This window comes from Sinocyclocheilus grahami, unplaced genomic scaffold, assembly GCF_001515645.1.
Source record: "Sinocyclocheilus grahami isolate Dianchi unplaced genomic scaffold, SAMN03320097.WGS_v1.1 scaffold14.1, whole genome shotgun sequence".
Taxonomy (NCBI): Eukaryota; Metazoa; Chordata; class Actinopteri; order Cypriniformes; family Cyprinidae; genus Sinocyclocheilus; species Sinocyclocheilus grahami.
The window spans coordinates 2,937,056-2,958,672 of record NW_015505193.1 but is presented as its reverse complement, the minus strand read 5'-3'; the positions used below and the strand labels follow the sequence as shown (position 1 = coordinate 2,958,672).

The window sequence follows — 21,617 nt, the reverse complement described above, 5'->3', positions numbered from 1 at the left end:
CATTCCCGTGAGAAGGCGATGAGAAAATAAACGTATTTAAGCTACTGAGCTGATCATGACAACTGTTCACTGTCGAAAACAAAGTTAACAAGGTCCGTGACTCCAGTGAACTCTTCCTCGTCCTCATCGTCGTCGTCCTCCTGAGCTGCGGCCCTCAGCGGGACCAAGCCGTTGTGCCTGATGGGACCTCGAGACCCCGCCGTGTGCTTCCACCGGACACTTCTTCGTGTGTTCTCCTCTTCCTCCTCTTCTTCGTCTGTTTCTATGCGGTTCGACCTCTTGCGGAGGGGCCGTTTGTCTTCCTCTGAGTCCTCTGTTTCTCCTCCACCTTCCTCTTCCTCCTCGTCTTCACTGGAGCTTCTCTGCTGTCTCTGTTTTTCTCGTTTGTGCCTGTGTTTGGAATCTTCCCTTGTTGAAGCGCACTTGCGTCCTTTTTCTGATCTCCGATGCGATTCCTTTGGCTCAAAGTCTTTTGAAAGTATGGACTCTGGAAATATAGGATGAGAAGAAAACAGCTGACATTTCCGGTTGTAATAACCAGTATAGCTAACAGTGAGCTAATATTTATATGTAGTGTGATGAGACAAAATGAAAAATCGCAAACGGAGAGTCCTTAGAGATGCATTGTTTCGTTTTAATCTTGTCTAGTTGTACAAAAAAAATTGTGCTGAAAATTGTGCTTTAAATAAATCATCATGCTGAACACTATGGATTTAAGCAAGAACAAAAATTAAAAGACACACCACTCCTTATATAGAAAAAACAATATATATTTAAGATTTAGTTTTTAATGAAATTAAAAAAAGAGCATTTTTTGGGGTACAATCTACAAATCAGCTGTGATTAATTAGTCTTTGATAATGTCTAAATATATATAAACCTAGTAAAAGTAATTATGTCTGAAAATACACTTATTAGCAATTAAAAGGCTCTGCCTTCCTATAAGTATTTAAATAAAAAAATAACTTGTATTTAAAATAAATATATTATGTATGTTAATATTATACATTTTTTAAAAATACATATTTTAAAAGTTAAACACTGTATTAATTTAAAATGATCTGAAATATTTTTGTAATATGTCTATTATTTTATTATCAAATTAATGTATGAAGCCTGCACATTAAACGAAACACGCAAAAGTGTGTTGTTTTTTTAATGTGCTGATTCTTTTGCCTGAGGAAGCTCGATTGACTGAAATGTTGATTATAAAAGTTCATAATGCAAGTTTGAGTGTGCAGGATTTCACATTTTTTTTTAGTTTATATTGGACTTTTATCTGTCATATCTTGGATGTGCATAATTTCGAGGTCTTGTAACATGAAATTGTTCAAAAATACAAATTCAAAGTCTTGTAATATGAAATTGTCAAAATATAAAATATAAAAGACTACTGAAACAAAATATATAGCAACATTCATTTAATTATGAATAATTTTATACTTATTGTCTTTGGCCAGTTTTGACCACGGCGGATCACAAGTGTGACCCCTCAGGGAGGAATACCAGAGAGTTGAGATACATATAAGTAAAATTTTGGGGGTTTTTTGCCTTAATTTAAATTGGACAGCAGGAGGACAGCTAGGAATCATGGGAGGAGAATTGGACTGGGAAAGGACCTCGAGTCGATATCGGAGCACTTGCCCACATGGCTATGGCTCAGATGGCATTAGCATAAATAAGCATTTGAAAACAGGAGTGTGGCAGTGCTCACCTTCACTGTTGGAGCTGGACAGCCGTCGACGGTGAGGAAGAGAGGAGTGCTTCTGATCGGACGCCTTTCGTGACCCTTCAGACTCTGACGTCTCACAGTAGTTGACCTGAGAGTTCTGACTCCGTCGCGGACGCCTTCTATTCACATCCACATCGCTGTCGCTGAACTCGTTAGAGCCTTCTGTTTCTGCCAGATCAAGACAAAAGTAAAAACCGTGAGTGAAGAATTCAATGGTGACACTAATAAGGCTCTGTGACCTACAGTACCTCCAAAAACAGAAGCAGCAAAATTATGCCGCCTTACTAAAGTAAAGACACCAGCTCACTAGCTTTGAAACAGATTCTATATGTTATTCTTTTAGGTAGAATGGATATGAAAACTCAAACGGACCCATTCCCTCTTCCTCCTCCTCCTCTTCTTCCTCAGAGTCTAACATGTCCTCTTCTTCTGAGGTCCCTCTTCGTCGGGAAGGAGGTTTGCGTCTGCTCCGCCTGGTTCCCAGAGTGTGAGCGCTTCTTCCTGTTCTCCTGGAGGCCGGTTGATTCTCGGCGGCACTTTCACCACTGCCCCATTCACTCGCGTCATAAGAGCCCACGTCACCCTCAGATGCACCATCTCCTGAAACCACAAAATCCTCCTCCTCCATACTAGCAACATAGAAATTAAAACAAAATAATACTTTTATTCAGTAAGGATGCATTCAATTCAGCAAAAGTGACAGTAAAGACATTTATGATGTTACAGACAATTTCTATTTCAAATAAATGCTGTTCTTTTGAACTTTCTATTCATCTGCGAATCCTGAAAAATAAAACGCATCACGGTTTCCACAAAAATATGACGCAGCACAACTGTTTTCAGCATTGATAATAATCAGAAATGCTTCTCAAGCAGCAGATCAGCATATTAGAATGATTTCTGAAGATCCTGTGACAATGAAGACTGGAGGAATGATGCTGAAAATATAGCTTTGCATCACAGGAATAAAATACATTTTACTTTATATTAAAAAACAAAACAGTTATTTTAAATTGTAATAACTTATCACAATATTTTAGTTTTTACTGTATTTTTGATCAGATAAATCAAGCCTTGATGAGCATTTGAGAGTAGTTAAAAAATTATATATAATAAGATTTTGTGTACATTTTCATAAATATTAAACATTTTTCAACAAAATTAAAAATTCTCCAAAAAGTCTCATTGTTCTTCATAATGATTCTCATGGTAATCTTCAACCAATGTAGCACAGTAATTTTGGTTTATAATAATTTACTACATAAAATTTACTGCACAAAAAAAAATACTGACTGAAAATGACAATAGTGACAATGAATTATTAAGCAGAACAACAAATACTACAGTAACATAATGCATAAATAGCTTACAATTTTGCATTTGGGGAAAAGTGTGTTTAATTATCATGCCAAAAAAACTTAAGGTTTTTATGGTCATAAAAACACAAAAACAAACGTCTTACAAAAGCAATTTTGGAGTAAAATATGACCAGGCCATGTTCTTGACAAGTTCTCTGTGAGATTCCCCCATAGAGCACTTTGAAAGCACTTATTTATTTCAGACCTAGATCTGTTATACTTTGAAGAACTGGTATAAAATCCATCTGATTTAAACCCTAAAAGTCCAAATTTGAACCCCCCAGTATTGTACATATTCTTGTATTTGTGTTCACACACACCTGTCACTGAGCTGAAACTCGTCCTCGCTCTCCTCCGAGTCCAGCGTACTGTCACTGTCCAGGTCATTGAGTCGCCGGCGTTTCCTCTTACGCGGGGCGGGAGCTTTCACAGGCCGTCGACTCTCACGGCTCGCTACGCTCCTCTGCTGACTCGTGACGGGCGCCGCAGGTTTACCGCCACCAGCGCCTGCAGGACACGCCACCAGTCAACACGCAACAGCACACATATTATAAAGCACTAAACAATGTCTCACATGACCAACCTCCTCCTTCTGGATCTTGAATATCTTCCTCTATTGCTTCATCGATGGCTTCATCGAAATCGTCAAACCTGGTCGTTAGCAACAAGAAAATCAAGAATTAGCCAGACTTGTATCTACTATTAGAGTTTATTTCCACAAGAAATATTGATTACCTATAACTGATGGATTTCCTCGTCCTAGTTGATCGCCTGCCCAGATTTTTAGTTTTCTTGGCATCTTTTTTCTTCTCTGTCAAGCCGTCCTCTCCATCACCATCCTGACATGATAATGAGGAGTACATTTAAAACCAAATAAAGCTGATTAAGGCATTTTAAAATCTCATCGTATTAGTTTATATTATATAATTAATTTGTTTAATTAATTTAGATATAACAGAGCATACTGTGGTGGCATAATTTACTCTAGCATACTATGGTACAGAATAAGGTACTATTCAGTATGGTACATTATAGCATAGCACATTATATTATAGGAAAGTAGAGTATGTGACATTATATAATAATATAGTACAATTTAATATAATATAATTGATTTGTGTTCAATTAATTTAGATATTTACTGTAGTATAAAAATATATTGTACAATACATACGGTACAGTATAGCATAGGAAAGTATAGGACATTAATATAATATAATATAATAGCTGCATACTCACAGGGGTGGGTATAATGTTCTCCACGCTGATGCCCACATACACTAACCGCTCACGTCTGAAAGCGAGAAAACAAGATCCAAACGAGGCTAGTCATCATTCATGACGATTCAGCTGGCGATTGAGCTGGTGAGAGCGTTTATGAAGTGTGTGCATGTGTGTGTGTGGATCTACACCTTCGTTCAGCTCTCTCTTTCTTCTTCAAAGCCGTGTCCAGATTCTGAAGCTGCTCTTCCAGCCTCTCACAGAGAAGCTTCTGTGAATGACAAGAGCACATACTTCATGACTACAGCTCACATACACACGCAGAGCATCGACACAGAGATTGAAGCCCTTACATGCTGGCAGGGAGGGCAGAACCATTCTCCATCAGGAATGATCATTAGAGGGGGTCTCAGACAGGCCGTGTGATAGCCGCTGTCACACATGTCACAAAGAAGGATCTGGGACAAATATACACAAGAGAGACATGATGTAAGCAAATAGGATAAGTTACATCTCTTTTTAAAGTATTATCTACGCCATTTGATAGACAATATTGAGTCTCATCTTGTAGCTTGAATAATTTCAGAAGCATTTGTGCCTCAATTACACTTCATATTCTTTTATACTGTTTTTAATTAATATTGTTAGCTGAATAAACCCTTACACCTACTGTAGGAGATGGAGTTGAACAAACCTTTAATCATAAGCATGTTATATTATGAGTCTTCTTTTTTTTTTTTTTTTATAAAAAAAATAATAATAATTAAGTAAAACAAATTGTGAAAATCTGTGTTCTTTTTGTATTATTAATATATTTTTATATTTATTCATATTTGGAATTACATTTTATTTTTAAATGTCAAGTTTTCATTTAAATTTTTTTTAGAAATGTAAATTTTGTGTGTGCTTTTGTCATTTTTTATTAGTTTTAGTTTTTTTTGTATTTAGCTTTAATTTATTTTAGCTTTAGTTTAAGTACTTCAATTTTATTTGATTTTAATTAGTTGCCAAGGTAACAATTCAAATTTTTCTAAAGTTTTTAAAGTTTCAGTTTTTCATCTAATATTTATATTTTATATTACTTCAGCATTATTTCAGTAGTAATAGTTAACAATAACAACACTGTTTGAAAATATCCCTTTGACTTACACTGAAGGAAAGCAGTCAATATCTTTTAACTTTACTTTATCTTTTACACTCTAGTACTGAGTTTCACATGAGCAAGTACCACTCATGTTGCCATTTGACACTGTGGTTGTACAATGTACATTTAGTCCCTACCCCATTTTTAATTGTAAAGTAATGGTGATTTGATAAAAGATTACTACTTTAACTCACTAGTTCTGGGTGGTTGGTGAGCCCACAGTGTTTACAAGCATCTTCAGGTGGAATCTCGTTGGATTGGTCCGATTCGGTCTCACTTTTGTCGTCTCCTTTCTCTGATTTGTTGTCTTCATTATTTGCGGCTTTGTCGTCGGCCACTTCCTCTTCCCGCTCCAGAGCTGCTTTGGATTTGCAATTTTTCGTACGAATTTTCGACCAACGATTCCGCCTATGTCGCCGTTTGGCCTAAAAGAGTCAAAACAATATTTTGCGTAAATAAAAACATTCTGTAAAATTTGTTGGACTGGATATAATAAGCTTCCACGCTACCTTAAAAGACTTGGGCTGTACTTCCGTGTCCACTTTTCTGTGCATCTCCTTCTTGGGATGAACTTTCGCCTCTTCGTCTTCTATGAGTTCCTCTTCGTCCTGAGCTGCTGAGGCGGCCAAAAGTTTCCCGTCTTGTTTACTCTCCCGACTATCTGCCACTTTGGGGCTGGGTTTGCAGTTTCTGGCAGATCTCCGCAGGGATCTCCGATTGCTGGTTTCCGACTCCTCTGCGTCCTTGTGCTGGAGTTCAGGCGTTCGTCTATGAAGCGGTATCTTAATCTTAAGGCGAATCCCTTCCTTCTGAAGTTCTGACGATACCTCTTCGTCCTCGTTGTGTCCAGCTTTTTCAGCATCCTTTTCCAAATCCTCTCCCATGCTGGATTCAATCTGCCCGTCTTCTCTTGCTTGCATCTTGGATTTGGACTTTTGTGAACGTCTCTTTCGTGGGCCTCTCAGACTTTTGTCTTTGCTGACATCCTCAACATCAGTTTTTTCTCCGGCTGACAAACCAACTGTCTTGCTTTTGAGCTCAATAACGTCTTCTTCATTGCCGACTTTTTCAACCTTTTCCTCAACTGAAGCGGTCTCTTCAATCGTTGACGACTCCTCAACAAGGTTTGACGCTTTCGCAGACACATCTGTGCTCTTTTCGCAAGCATCTTTTGACAAATCCTCAGGGATACTACAAGGAAGAGGACCGTTGTCTGCTTGAACCATGGATTTCCCAACAAGGACAGACTGTCTTACACTATCTGTGCCTCCAACTTCAGTCTTCAAGACTTTCCCATTCCCATGATGACCATTTGAAGAATTATCGTTTTCATTCAATGGCCTTTTACGCTCAATGGGACCTTTGATAACTCCAACACCTACGTATTGTTCTCGTGCTGCCATTTGGTCAACCTTTGGCTCTTGTGGGACAGCGATGATGGCCGTTGGTCCTTTCTCTTCATTAGTTGGGTATTCTTTTCTGATTTTCTGTTCCTTCAATAGCAAGACAACAGGATTGCGAACGATTATACCTCCTGTGCTGACGCTTCCATTGCTGTTAAGGTTGTTGTTGTTGTGATTGACGTTGCTGACGTCATATCCTCCACTCCTTTTCAACTCCCTCTTCTTCAGCGGTATTTTAGCCTGTTGGTCGCTCTTTACAGCTCTAGCCACGTTCTCAAACACCAACTCTTTCTTGTCTTCGTGCACCTCTGATTTCACCACCAGGTCGTGTTTGATGGAAGCAGGGGGCATGACGACGGAAATGGCGTTCCATGGTTTGGGACAATCTTTTGGTTCTTCTTTGACGAGAGCTTTGATCGTACTAACCCTGTTGTCGATGACCACTTTGGGTTTGGAAATATCAGCAACTTTCTCTTCTTGCTCTGGTTTAATGGGATCCATTGGTTCTTTTTTAATGTCTTTAGGTATTAACTCACTTTGATTAGAATTGAAGGTGCTGTTGGTAAAGTCTCCTTGTCCTGATACATGGTTCTTCAAGTCCTCAACCTCAACTTGAAAATGAAACGATACAGAACTGCATGAGAAACCGTTTAGTTTCAGTCTATAGCAAAATTATAAGTGGGAGTATGGCTGTCACTACACATTCACAGTTCACAATCGGCCATTGGAAAACCACAGTGGATGACCACTAGTCTGGATACTGTGGGAGACATGGTCTATGGTGCATACGGCACTGAATGGGAATGATTTTCTAATGAGTTTTACCTTTAACACCTTCTGCCTCCATACTTGGGCTGGTGGAACCGTCTTGCTTCTCTTGGTCAGTTGCGATCTTGGCTTTAAGCTGATCTAGTGTGTCTGCAAGATCATTCCTAGTCCTGTTTAATTAAAAATGCATTTCTTATTCTTTGATAAACTTCTACAAATGAGGTTTAACTCTTATACTTCTAGTAAAAATGTGTAGCTCATATACTAGCGTACTAGTGCTGTAATGTTCATCAAAATTCATGGTAAACCCATCCCTCTGGTCTTCTCTTCACAATTTGCTCACCTCGCAATGCATTTCCATGAGGACCCATCCAAATCATCCTGTTCCTCAGAATAAACACGTATATTCTGATCTTGGTCTAACTGGAACCAGTAGAGAAGACCTTCCTGGTCTCTGCCGATGGGCTGTAGACGCATCTTATCCGGGTCTTCCTCGTTGATTAATGTCTTAAACTTGAGATTGTCATCAAACTGGCACTCGCACAAGTACTGTTAGGGAAATAAAGAATTAGGGTGAATCTCGAAACAAAAACATTATTATTTTTTATTTATTTTGATTTTGGAGGTGAAATATGACCCAGACATGTTCTTGACAGCACAGAAAATAAGTTGCTTTGGAAATACTGACCTTTAAAATGCCAGTCTTGCAAGCTACCGTCATTTCTAGGTAGCTTTTTCTCTCCATTTCCCATGCCCAGGTGCTGTTAAATTCCTGGCACACCTGCATCAACATGATTTCAACAAACAGATGCATTTGCATGGACATTTCCATATTCATAGCAAATGATTTAAAACTAAAACACTTACCTTTACAAGATACTTCTCCCATCTGTCTGGTGTGACCGACTTGCCGATCTTCCGCAGCAGTTTGATATGGAGCTCAATCAATGGCCGAGGAACTAAATTGAACAAAAAAAGCAGAATTTCTATTATTTTATAATTTTTGTAACATTACCATGAAACTTCTGTTTTTGGGCGGTAGGAGGAAAAACATGCTTGTGTGATACCTTCGTGATATTTTCTTAACTGATGCAATCACATTCAGACATTCAAACACTTTTATGGGGACCACTGTTGTTATTTATTTTATCATTTATGTATATAATTCATCCTATTTTCTTACATTTTATAATTTTTGCTTAAAGGCACAATATGTAATTTTTCGCCGCTAGAGAGCGCGTATTCAAAACAAACAAAGAAACAAAGGCGTAGTTTGATGGCGCCTTGACTGAGTGTGGAATCATGGGAGTTGTGGTCTTCATCCCCACAGCCGACGCAATCCGACGGGACTCGGGCAGAAATCATGTTCATGGATGAGCTGATGATTTATTCATTAAAATGAAGCAAGGTGAGGCTGAAAGCCATCGAAGCGAAATGAGGCCGCTGAACGAGCGTGACACGCGGCTCGAAAGCAGCGGAGCTTTTATTATGCCACAGTCGACCGCTTCCGCTGCTTCTGGTCGTGCGTATGTGGGGTAAAGCAGCAGAGCTTTTATTATGCCACAGTCGAGCGCTTCCGCTGCTTCCGGTCGTGCGTATGTGGGGTAAAGCAGCAGAGCTTTTATTATGCCACAGTCGAGCGCTTCCGCTGCTTCCGGTCGTGCGTATGTGGGGTAAAGCAGCAGAGCTTTTATTATGCCACAGTCGAGCGCTTCCGCTGCTTCCGGTCGTGCGTATGTGGGGTAAAGCAGCAGAGCTTTTATTATGCCACAGTCGAGCGCTTCCGCTGCTTCCGGTCGTGTGTATGTGGGGTAAAGCGGCGGGGCTTTTATTATGCCACAGTAGACTGCTTCTGGTCGTGCGTATGTGGGGTAAAGCAGCAGAGCTTTTATTATGCCACAGTCGACCGCTTCCGCTGCTTCTGGTCGTGCGTATGTGGGGTAAAGCAGCGCTGTTTTATCATACTAGATACGTTTGAAAGTTCTGTTATAATGCTACTCTGTGCAGTCGTCACCTGTCTAATAAAACACATAGCATATTAAATCGTCTTTGGTGTTTCCATGTTTTCTACAAAACAAAACCAGAAATCGAGGGGTTATGAGGTCATTAGCAGGCGATACAATGACACTACGGACACGCTCCGTGTCACTAGTTAAAATTGCTTATTTCTCTGGATTTAAATATTCTTCGAAACATTTGGGATAATGTAAGTAGTACACAAGTCAGCAAAATATATAAACACTGTTCTAGTGGTTTTCGGATATTTTAATAAAAAAATCTTTATTTAAATAAATGCATTTTTAAAACGCATCCCTGTCTTTACTATACGGTCTAATCAAATTCATCCAATCCGCCGTCAGCAGTGAGAGCATGAAGACCAATAATTCTGCAGTGAAGCTGACATACGCAATCCTCCTAAATGACAACATGTCGTGGAGCTCGCGCTCGGCTGTGATGAAGGTGTAATACGACGCATACGTGTACACAGTTAATACAGTATTCAAAGGGGGCGGGGCGTAAACAACCGCGCGTAAACGAATTACAATTGTTACATTGTAGCATAGGAAGTGTGACATCGGTTCCGCGCATGCGCACTGTGCGACTACAGTCCCATCGGTGTTTATAATCTGAATGTAAATGTATCAGGCCCATTTATCGTGTCTCTCCAGTTAATTGTGACAAATAGCATGCTAACACCCTTAGCAGTGCGTACAGGCAATCATATTCTGAGGTTATGTGATTTTTCCACTGGTTAAGGGTGGGAAATTCACACATGACTGTTTTCAAAAACACTTGGCCACTTTATGGTCCTTCTGAGAAGCATCGGGGGACACGATCCCCATCCAAACAAAGACCACGAGGAGCTAACAAGCCCAACTTTAAGTGCTCAAACCCCTGATGGGCAAAGATGAGGAGCCCGTCCAGATAAACAGAAACCCAGGCTCTCGCACAGCTCACCCGCTGAGGTCTCCTGTAAGTACCGCTCCAGCTGAGGGAACGACAGCTCGGGCAGATCCAGAACAGACCCGTAGCGCTCCAAAAACGAGCAGACCACCGCAAAACCGGGACTGACATCTGGAGGAAGAGCCGCTGTGGAGCCCGGAGCAGCCATCTTTCCTGGAGATGACGAGCTGTGCTCTGCTTAGACCCAAAACTGCCCACAATACACCGCGACACCCCCCAGAGAGCGCTTCAGCGAGATCCAGAGGGGCAGCTAACGCGCGCGGAGCGCCACAATGCCACCACCACCATCATCATCCTCATCATCCTCATCCTCACAACAATAAAGAGGATGAAGACTATAAAGTGCTGCTTTAACATGCCACAGTGTGTTTGTTTTTCCACTGGCTCTTCTGTAATAGAAACAGCGTCGTGCTTGTGTTTATTCGTGATCGGGATGAATAGTTAAATAAATAATATTTAAATGCAAATTTAAAAAAATAGAAAAATACTTTGATATAATATGATATATAACTATATATATATAATATATTATATAAAGTGCTGCTTTAACATGTCACACTTGTTTCCACAGACATTTTTATATTGTAAACAGTGTCGTGCTTGTGTTTATTAGTTAAATAAGTACATAAATGCGTAATATATTTAAGTATAGACATTAATAATAATAATAAAACAGAAAATGATATTTATTAATTATGACCAAATAATATAATATATATATATATTTTTTTTTCTGTATATCCTTTAATTAATTTACTACCGTCAGCAATATAATAGCACGAAAACCAATAACAGTAATTATGATATGACGTAAACAAATGCAATTATTCTAATAATAATATCTTATAATATATCGTGTATATACGTAGTGGCAGCTTATTGTACGTCACTGAACGCCAGCCAATGAGAAGCGTACGCTGATTTGACGCCGGCCAGTGACGTACCTTGTGGGCGTGTCCCGCCGTCACACGAAGAGAAACACAACACAAGCAAGATCGAGTTGCAGGCCGAGGCAAGATTATATAATATAAAGGAAATACATTTATAGTGCATGATTTATAAAGTTGTTTTGGTTACGAATATAATTTGTTGCATGAATAAAAAGCTCGTTTAAAGCGGATAAGGCATGTTTTGTTGTGTGCATTCATATACAAGTGCTTCTAAATGGTATTTTAGGTTAATAACATGTTAAAAAGCAGTTAGGGTTGATTAGATTAGAGTGGCATCGCTTACAACAAAGTGCATGGATGGTGCCAGATAGTAAAACCATAGTACTGAAATTTTAACCTATGTACTATTGTATTTACAAGGAACTTTAAAAAATAGCATGGTACTTAATAAAATGAATGCATGTGATTTGTCTTCCACTCTGTTACAGGAAAGCTGAGCATGTCTTCTCCAGAAATTGCATCTTTATCCTGGGGCCACATGAAGGTCAAAGGTTGCTCCACATCCTATAAAGACTGTAAAGTGTGGCCGGGTGGCAGCCGAGCCTGGGACTGGCGTGAAACTGGTACAGATGTAAGATTAACACCAGATCACACTGTAAAATCATCCTCAACTTATGACATTATCCTCTTACAAGTTCACATTGTCATAAAAATTGCAACGTGTTTGAGAGCCATTTGATGTTACAGAAATGCCTGATATAATGTACATTATGTCTTTTGTTTTGTCAGTGCAAAACACATTGTGTCTACTGGAATACTGATTTGTTTTATTACTGTTTTCTACATTTTAGAATAATAGTAAAGCTTTTAAAACTATGAAATAACACAAATAAAGTATGGGAACTATGTAGTGACCAAAAACATATCAGAACCAGTTTGCTTTAATTAAATGTTATTTATTAGAGATCTGTCTAACGTGCATCTGTGCTCCTGCCAGCATTATCCAGGCGTCCAGCCGGCCGACCTGGAAGACGTCCTGAAGAAAGGAGTGCAGACGCTGGTCATTGGAAGAGGGATGAGTGAAGCTCTACAGGTAACAATGTGAATTTGCTGATCAGCACTGTCCATCATCTGAATATTGCAATCTTTAAAGGAATAGTTCACCCAGAAATGAAAATTTGCTGAACATTTACTCACCATCAAGGCCATCCAAGATGAGTTCGTTTCTTCAGGGGAACAGATGTGGAGAAATTGAGCATCACATCTCTTGCTCAGCAATGGATGCTCTGCAGTGAATGGGTGCCGTCAGAATGAGAGTCCAAACACAGCTGATAAGAACATCACAATAATCTACACCACTCCAGTCCATCAGTTAACATCTTGTGAAGCTAAAAGCTGTGAGTTTGTAAGAAACAAATCCATCTATGATTTTAACTTCAAACTGTTGCTTCTGGCTAAAATAGGAGTCCATAATCCATAATAACTCTTCCTCCAGTTAAACAGTCCATCTCCTGTTGTCCTCTCAAATCCACCCACATATGTGTTTAGAGCTGTTTTTGCTAGTAAATGGTGTTTAATCTGTACATATTTCTCTCCTGATTCAGATGAGATTACTTTTTCCATTGGAGGAAGCCTTATTATGGATTATGGACTCAACAACAGTTAAAAGTTAAAACATCTTGATGCATTTGTTTCTTACAAACACGCAGCTTTTGGCTTCTCAAGACATTAACTGCTGGACTGGAGTGGTGTGGATTATTGTGATGTTTTTATCAGCTGTTTGGACTCTCATTCTGATGGCACCCATTCACTGCAGAGGATCCATTGCTGAGCAAGTGATGTAATGCTACATTTCTCCAAATCTGATGAAGAATCAAACTCATCTACATCTTGGATGGCCTGAAAATGAGTACATTTTCAGCAAATATTATTTTAAATAAGCTACTTTGCTTTTTTTATGTTTCAGGTGCCTCCGTCCACCCTAGATTACGTGAAGAAGCAGGGTGTCGACGTGAGGGTGTTTCAGACCGAGCAGGCCGTTAAAGAATATAACGCTCTGGTGGAACAGGGAGCTAAAGTCGGCGGGGTCTTCCACTCCACCTGCTGATCACATCATTAACACAACCAGCTAATTCATTTTATGGGTTGTTTAAAGTGCCTTACATTTCAAATGAACATTGTTTTCTTAATAGATGCTTCATAATTTACACTGAGCTATTGGATGATTTTTTTTCCTTTGGTGAAAATGTTATTTGCTTTATAATCGTTGGATGTAGGCTGTGAAAATACCCCATTATCACACACACCAGTGATACAAATGAACAAAAAAAAATACATTTATTTCAGATAAAACGTAATTGTGAAAACACTTGAGTTTGTGGTGGCTGTTAATTTCACATGTACTGCTTGGGTTCGTCAGGTCAGCGGCGAGCTGGTTTGGGCATGATGAAGACTTTGACGGGTTTGCTGAGGTGGATTGTGCCCTCGATGCAGCTCTCGCTGGTGGGCAGGCCGTCCAGACTCTCATTCCACACAGGTTTAGAGGCAGATGGTTTACTGCTGCTGGAGCTGTAGGCCAGGAGCAACCGCACCTCAACCTGACAGGCCTCTGAAAGTAAAAACCCGTTATTTTAGTATCGTTGAGATACTACTATAGTTTTTATTAATATTTTGAATTCGATTTTAATATTTTCTGTTTTCATTTTAATTGAATTTTTTTGTGTTTCTGTCATTTTTATAAATATGTTTATATAGTTTTTATTTTAGTCATTTGAGTTAAACTAAATATAAATGGGAAATGTTTTTAATATTTTATTTTATTTCAAGTAACAATGTTTTTTTTAATGGTTATAATAATATATAATAACACAATATAAAAAATAAGAACACAAAAATGTACGATGCACTTTAGATTACATTCTACTTTACGCTGCCATTGCACTCCTACAAAAATGACTGGGATGGTAACAGATGGTATATAAATGCACACATTAAAATACTATGGTATAGTAAAAAGCACTCCAAGGTACTTTTGTTAGTGTAGTGTACGAAAACCTTTTTAATGATAATGTCTTCCTGCAATTTGTTAGTCAGCATAAAACGTCATTTGCAAATATTTTACTTCAGTAATCCTAAGAATTTCCGTGCAAAAACAGTATACCGTGAAACTGATATAATTAAAGTAAATACTATTTTTTTTCTTTTGAATAGCATGCACTGATGACTTGTGCAAAATGAACCCTTTTTACAGACTGATGCCACATTTCCACAGTTATTAACATCGTAAATCTTAAAGGTTGTTTATATATATATATATATATATCCCTGGACCACAAAACCAGTCATTGAAATTGAGATTTATACATCATCTAAAAGCTGAATAAATAAGTTTCCATTGATGTATTGTCTGTTAGGATAGGACAATATTTGGTCGAGATACAAATATTTGAAAATATGGAATCTGAGGGTGCAAAAAATCTAAATATTGAGAAAATCGCCTTTAAAGTTGTCCAAATGAAGTCCTTAGCAATGCATATTACTAATCAAAAATTACGTTTTGATATATTTACAGAAGGAAATTTTATCTTCATGGAACAATAACATGATCTACTTCATATCCTAATGATTTTTGGCATAAAAGAAAAATCTATAATTTTGACCCATACAATGTATTGTTGGCTATTGCTACAAATATACCCGTGCTACTTATGACTGATTTTATGGTCAAGGGTCACACTTTTTATTATATGTCCAAAACTGTAATTTTTCACAAGCAAAAAAACTTAATTAATTAACATCTTGTCGCAAAATTTTACAAAAATCAAGATTTCTTATATTTGGTCATGGAATGATGCAATATATAAGTGCGATGCAGGGTATTTAAGACGATATTGGCTGATTAGACAGCAATGCTGACCTAAAATGCAAAATGTTTGCCCTCTCTCTCTTCACCGTTCCCACATCTCTGACCTCAAATACATAAAATATTACCCTTTTTAGACATAGTTTTTGAAGTAAAGTGTAAAGAAAATACTATACAAAACTTAGTGAAACAACCAGGGGCCACCATGGTAAGACTGTATTTTAAGAACTAATTTGACCAACTAGCAGTTGCCAAGGGGTAATCAGTTTTACTTTTCCAACACAAACAAGATCAAACTACCTTTTCATAACTGAATTTAAAGGGGTCATATGATGCGATTTCAATTTTTCCTTTCTCTTTGGAGTGTTACAAGCTCTTGGTGCATAAAGATCTGTAAAGTTGCAAAGACTAAAGTCTCAAATCCAAAGAGATATTCTTTATAAAAGTTAAGAGTCAACCACGCCCTCCTAAAATGGCTCGTTCTAACACGCCCCCACATACGTCACGATGTGGGAAGATTTGCATAATGCCGCCCAAATGTTCATGCAAAGAAAGAAGGCTAACTTTCATTCTCGCTGTAGTATTGTTGCTGTGTATAAGGCTCTGTGTTTCTCGTTGTGAAAGTGAAACTACTTTGTTTGGTCTTTCAAAAGAGGACGATATCCACTTCGTCATGCCTAGAGCTGATCCGGGCTGGTCGCTGAGGAAATACATCAACTTCGCGCTTTGGATCGCTGGATCGGCTTTCACCGTGGACAAAGCGGAGTTCAGCCCGGGGTCGTCACATGTGGTTGCTGCAAGCCCGCCGGCCGCTCCTTTGTCGAAACCTCCGGCCGTTCCTCACTCTAGGCCGCCGTGTGTGACGCTGTGTTTCTTTTTGAAAGTGAAACTACTTTGTTTGGCCTTCCAAAAAAGGACACGACTAGAAATCAGTGGTTAAGTTGTATTTACAACACTGTTCCAGAACAGTTCAACCCAAATATTCAGATGTGTCCAGCGCATTTTATGGAGGACTGTTTCCTGAACCTGGAAGAGTAGACTACAATGCCGGCTGTTCTGACTCACAGACTGTAAGAATGTCTTCATAATTAAAGGATTTGCCACTGATAATTCAAACGCAAGCTTTGAGCAGTGTAGAGTAGCACTTGTTGTTTGTCATTTCTCCGATCACAAATGCAGACATGATTTTATGTTTACGCAGCGCGATGCAATGCGTAAAAAGACATCACAAGTCATTATAATCCGTAATTATGTTCCCACTGAATGCTACAAATGCCTCATTTATAATGGGTTTTAATGTTTTTGTCTCGTCGCTCCGGCCGGACAGGGCATCACAGTATGGTAAGGGCGTAACACACGCTTGAGGTATTCAGCCATACATCACAACGCACTGGACAGCTGGCCAATCAGAGCACACCTCGCTTTTCAGACCGACGAGCTTGTAAAAATTTACGCATTTCAGAAAGGCGGGGCATGGAGTAGAAACAATAATATACAGTACTACCAAAAAGATTTTGTAAGGGTTTTATACATTTATGTAAGAAACTGTCAGCAACAACAATCATAATAGACAGACCTGGTGGCACATGGTCTTGCGAAGACTCCTCAGGTCTGTATAAAAAAAAATGAAAATGAAAAAATCCTTCAAATGTATGAGTTAACTATTCAACCACACACACAAGTTCTCTAATGCATGGTACATTTAATGAAAAAATAAAGAACAGGTATAAAGTGTGTATACCTGCATACTGAGTATCTAGGTGTATTACTGAAAAGAAAGAGGAAGACAAATGGTGAGGAGAAAAACAGACTCAGTAAGACAATTACAATAAATAAATGGCTGAGGAGAAGGGGGTATTTATAAAAGGATTGGGGGGGTGAAAACAGGTTTTTAAAATGTTAATGCACCTTTTCAGCCCCGTCTGCGCAAGTCTCTGTAATGAACCATAAAGATTCAAAAGACAAGACGTCAGATATGCACATGCACCAGTCACCAATGATACTCTATCCATACCAAAAGTATCAGCTAATATAACTAATACAACATTAATGATACAGGTCTTGTGCTACATACTTTGTGGATAAGTGCTAAGTGTTCTTCTGATTGGCTAAAGGCAGCGCCAATCTCCTGTATAGAGAGTCTTTCTGTCTGGCACTGGCTCATCCAGCTCTTGTATTCGTCCTGATTTGGGAGGCGATCCAAGAAGGTTTTGAAAGCCTCCCACACGATTTCCTGACATGCTGATGTAAAAACAACAACAACATTGTATTAGTGCAACAAAACGCATCAGAACAGTAAGTAATACAATCAGTCGGTCTTGACAGGAAAGGATTTCACAGGATTGACCACTTAAAGGGTTAGTTCACCCAAAAATGAAAATTCTGTCATTAATTACTCACCCTTGTGTTGTCCGAAACCCGTAAGACCTTCGTTCATCTTCGGAACACAATTTAAGATATTTTTGATGAAATATGAGGGCTCTCTGACCCTGCCATAGACAGCAAGGTAACTACCACGTTCAAGGTCCAGAAAAGTACCAAGATTATCGACAAAGTAGTCTGTGACATCAGTGGTTCAACTGTAAAGTTATGAAGCTACAAGAATACTTTTTTGCACAAAGAAAACAAAAATAATGACTTTATTCCACATTTTCGTCTCCACTGCATCACTTTGGACGCGCGTTCACGACAGTATCATGACGCGAGCGTGTGGCGGTGCTGACCCAGATCTGGCGTAATGATGTCATCACGCCGGATCTGGGTCAGCGCCGGCGCCGCCACACGCTCACGTAATTAATGACAGAATTTTCATTTTTGGGTGAACTATCCCTTTAAGTGAGGACTGGACACTTAGACACTTGGCTCTACAGCCAGGATTTTTGAGCTTCCCACGACAAACATACGGCTCATAATGCTAAAAAAAAACACAGAAGCAAACATATAGTCTAACATTCAGCATAATCCAATAATCTGCTGTTGTTACAAATTACATATTTGAAGTACTATGGAAGTACCTCATTTTTGACAAACATAATATTAATACTGTGATAGTCTTGAAAATGGTAATGGTAAAAGAGGAAATGGTAATTAATCATTACCACCGTATGTCAAAGCACCATGGATTTACCATCTGATACGTCACTGCAACACCCAAGTAACCTGATAAGACTATTTCTATTTTATTTTGCAAGAATGTTGAAATTGGAATTCTGTGCCACAGTTGTTTGCACACATGGGTGCATTTTCTTGACAGAGACAGCAATTTTTAGTCCAGACACTGTGGTGCAATCACAAACTCTACTTTTACAATTAGTGTACCAAATGTGCTTAGACAAGATCGCTCACACCCTCAATCTCAGTCATGGATATAAAGGCTTTGACCTTACTGGCCCTAATCCAATGTGTTAGCTGACTTTTACCCCCACCATATTGCCTTCTAATTCGATTGTCTTGAGGTCCTTCAACACTAACCTGAAACCTCAGAGTGGATCTGACTGCCAAACGCTAATGAGATCTCATCATTACATGCTGTCAGCTCTACAGAATAGCTTGTACTAGTTGATTATTATTTAATGGAAATCTTTGTAGATTCTTGATGATGAGGTTTTAACATAAATGTGGATCTGATTAGAATCTTGTTACTTGGGTCAAGATTTGGTTTTGGGTAATGGTCTATTTGCAATGTGCTAATGGTGATGATTATTTTAACCACAGGTCGGCACAAGAAGAGAATCTGCAAGAACTTCATGATTAGTTTTTAATATATCTAGCAATATATACGGTACAACTTTCTGCCAGCTGTCCTTGCTCTTACCTATTAATAAAATCCTAAATTCTTCAGAGCTAATGATGTCTCATGTTTGTGCTGTTGTTTTCCAACCAAAAATGATATAACTCTTTGTGGAATGATGTCATTTAGGGTCTATCTTCTGTTAGTAAAAAGGCTATTACCAAAAAGACTAAAAGTAGTGAAAATATAAAAAATTCACCTCTGCATCCACTTAATTGTGTTTTTGTGCCAAAATTGTGTATTAATATTATGTAATCTTTAATTATATCTTTAAGAGACACTAAGGCTTGTGGTTTTAGAATGTTCCAAAAAGGAAGTATACAAAAAGCTACTTTCAGTTCTTTGGCACTGAATTCTGTATATATAGTAAATTAATGCATGTACAAGCAACACTATACACAGATTATACAATGCTATTACTATTAATACTATAATATTAATACTAAAAGTTTAAACAGAATTAGTAATAGTGTCTCACCTCTGAGCTGGTAATATTTCAGGTGGTTACTGACGGCTTGCTGCACTGTTTCTTGACTGCAGAGGCGTAGTCCACTGGACAGAAAAACATTACGCTTATGTCTTGGCAAGGGTCCATGGTCTGCAGGCTTTTCCACAAACCTTTGAAACAATCTTTGTGAGTGCTTATCGGAGTTTCCAAACATGAGAATACGGTCAACTTCCCCTGAAAAAAGAAATATACAAACAAATTACTTGGTGATAACCATTAGCCATCACACTCCCACCTAATACATATATACACACATACACAAAGATACACACCTGCAGAAATATCCAGCTGGCTTATTGCAAAAATGCAGCCTAACCAACACAGGATACAGGTCCATATGAGTTTCCACATAGTGACTTCCTGTGGCTTGAAAATTAAGCTGTTGTGCAATAGTAGCCGCTTCACTTCGGACGATGTGACCAAACCTTCCCACACCTGTGCATACCTGTTACACAGTATCCACTGATAGTTATGATAGTATATTGTTGTTATAAATTGCTATCCAGATTGTCAAAGATGAGCACAGGTGTAGAACTGTGGGGATCCTATGGCAGGTAGGCAGATGGAAGGGATTTTCCTTTTTTTCTTCTTCTAATCTTGTTTAGTAATCCTGTAGAGCAGCTAATCAAGCAGTAACTGGAAGAACTGGAGTTAACTATGAGCGCAAACCAAATATACATGTGCTGGAAATGAGGAGTTAAGGAGAAAACAAGGAAAATCTGATTTGCCAGATATCCATAAACCAAAATAATCTGAACCCAATATACAGTTCTCAGTGGAGGCATACTAACGTGACGCTTACGTAATCACTGCTCAACTGAACACTTGACCACCTGTAAGGTTAAGGACAGGTGTTAATGGTTTAACCCTTAAAGTCTGCAACAACTGTAAATGAACTGGAATCAAGATGCTTTGACTCATATAAGCTTTGGACTGGTATAATGTCAAATAAACAAATGCAATATAGCAATTAAGTACAAGGTAATAAACAAGTAAATTACATGACCAAAAGTATGCAACAAAAGTTGCAATGAAATGGAAGTAGTGATAGAAATAAAATGTAGCACAGGGCAGATCTGAATGCAACCTTGCAGTTGAATATAAGAAAGGGGCAGGGTTTAAGTGTACTAAATGGCTGGACAAGTCTGGCATACATCACCAGAGAGAAGCCTGTCTTTTTAGATGGAGCATTGCAGTGCTCTAAAACTGTTTTTTTTACAAAACTATTAATGCCCAAATTTGCATTTTCAACAGATTCACATCTGGGAACAATAGCTAAAAACCGTAGCCACTGAATGAGACCTCCAAACATGCTCCTTCTTTCCAAAACCCTGCCCTCTAAAGACCTGACTGACAAGGATATCACAGAGACAGGTGTGATTTTTCAGATTCAGGGCCATTTTAGGAAATTATTCATTCTAAATAAGATTTTGTTTTAGATGTGGCCGTGCGTGACTTGCATGGCTAAGACTAAGACAGGATTTTGTACCCCCTGTGCTCACACACCGATTTAACTGCTACAATACAATTACCGTACATGTGGCTTAGTGTCTGTGTCCTTAGAAATTAACCACCACAGGTACAGTAAATGTTTGTAAAAATACAGCCCAGTGGTTTTTGTTTTTTTGAATTACACATTGAATTGTGTTGTGTTGTTTGAAGACTGGAGGGAATGTCCAAAAAGGTTACAGAAAACACACTGGTAATTTTCTGCCAGGACTTTATCCATTTTTTCCAGATTTTTTATTTTTATTTTTCAGTGTAGCATGCTTTCATACGACTTTTTATTGTATTAAAGCTACTATTTCTGTAGTATGTATACTTTGCGCTATCCATTTTGTGTAAAACATATCTTTACCTTTGTTAGCCTGATCAAACTGTTCAATACTTGAGATTTCCAAATCACTTATCATACTGGAAATGAAAGGTGCACACGACAGATATAGCAGAAATAGTATGGAAGCATGCTGTTCCAAA

General features: G+C 38.5%; 3 protein-coding genes across 4 annotated transcripts; 1 reads left to right on the top strand and 2 right to left on the bottom strand.

Moving 5' to 3' along the window:
* rsf1a (remodeling and spacing factor 1a) lies at positions 1–10,880 on the bottom strand. Its single transcript, XM_016292196.1, has 16 exons — positions 10,585–10,880; positions 8,494–8,585; positions 8,315–8,407; positions 7,970–8,175; positions 7,684–7,796; positions 5,965–7,469; positions 5,650–5,880; positions 4,665–4,769; positions 4,503–4,582; positions 4,330–4,384; positions 3,826–3,929; positions 3,674–3,741; positions 3,411–3,597; positions 2,105–2,361; positions 1,715–1,900; positions 1–487 (listed from the first exon to the last, which is right to left on the bottom strand). The coding sequence occupies exons 1-16, from the start codon at positions 10,736–10,738 to the stop codon at positions 54–56; spliced, it is 3,870 nt and encodes a 1,289-aa protein (XP_016147682.1). The 5' UTR covers positions 10,739–10,880; the 3' UTR covers positions 1–53.
* Positions 10,881–11,503: 623 nt separating this feature from the next.
* On the top strand, positions 11,504–13,848 carry LOC107600345 (mth938 domain-containing protein-like). 2 transcript variants are annotated; one of them, XM_016292219.1, is made up of 4 exons: positions 11,504–11,602; positions 11,969–12,111; positions 12,478–12,573; positions 13,447–13,848. In XM_016292219.1, exons 2-4 carry the CDS (start codon positions 11,980–11,982, stop codon positions 13,585–13,587), a joined length of 369 nt encoding a protein of 122 aa, XP_016147705.1. In that variant the 5' UTR covers positions 11,504–11,602; positions 11,969–11,979; the 3' UTR covers positions 13,588–13,848. The 2 variants fall into 2 exon arrangements, with proteins under 2 accessions (XP_016147705.1, XP_016147714.1); XM_016292228.1 differs by having other exon boundaries at positions 11,504–11,617.
* A 52-nt stretch (positions 13,849–13,900) lies between these two features.
* On the bottom strand, positions 13,901–20,428 carry LOC107600812 (interphotoreceptor matrix proteoglycan 2-like). Its single transcript, XM_016292785.1, has 7 exons — positions 19,913–20,428; positions 19,611–19,814; positions 17,417–17,583; positions 17,251–17,276; positions 17,084–17,110; positions 16,889–16,953; positions 13,901–14,088 (listed from the first exon to the last, which is right to left on the bottom strand). Exons 1-7 carry the CDS (start codon positions 19,989–19,991, stop codon positions 13,901–13,903), a joined length of 756 nt encoding a protein of 251 aa, XP_016148271.1. The 5' UTR covers positions 19,992–20,428.
* Between the last annotated feature and the right edge of the window lie 1,189 nt (positions 20,429–21,617).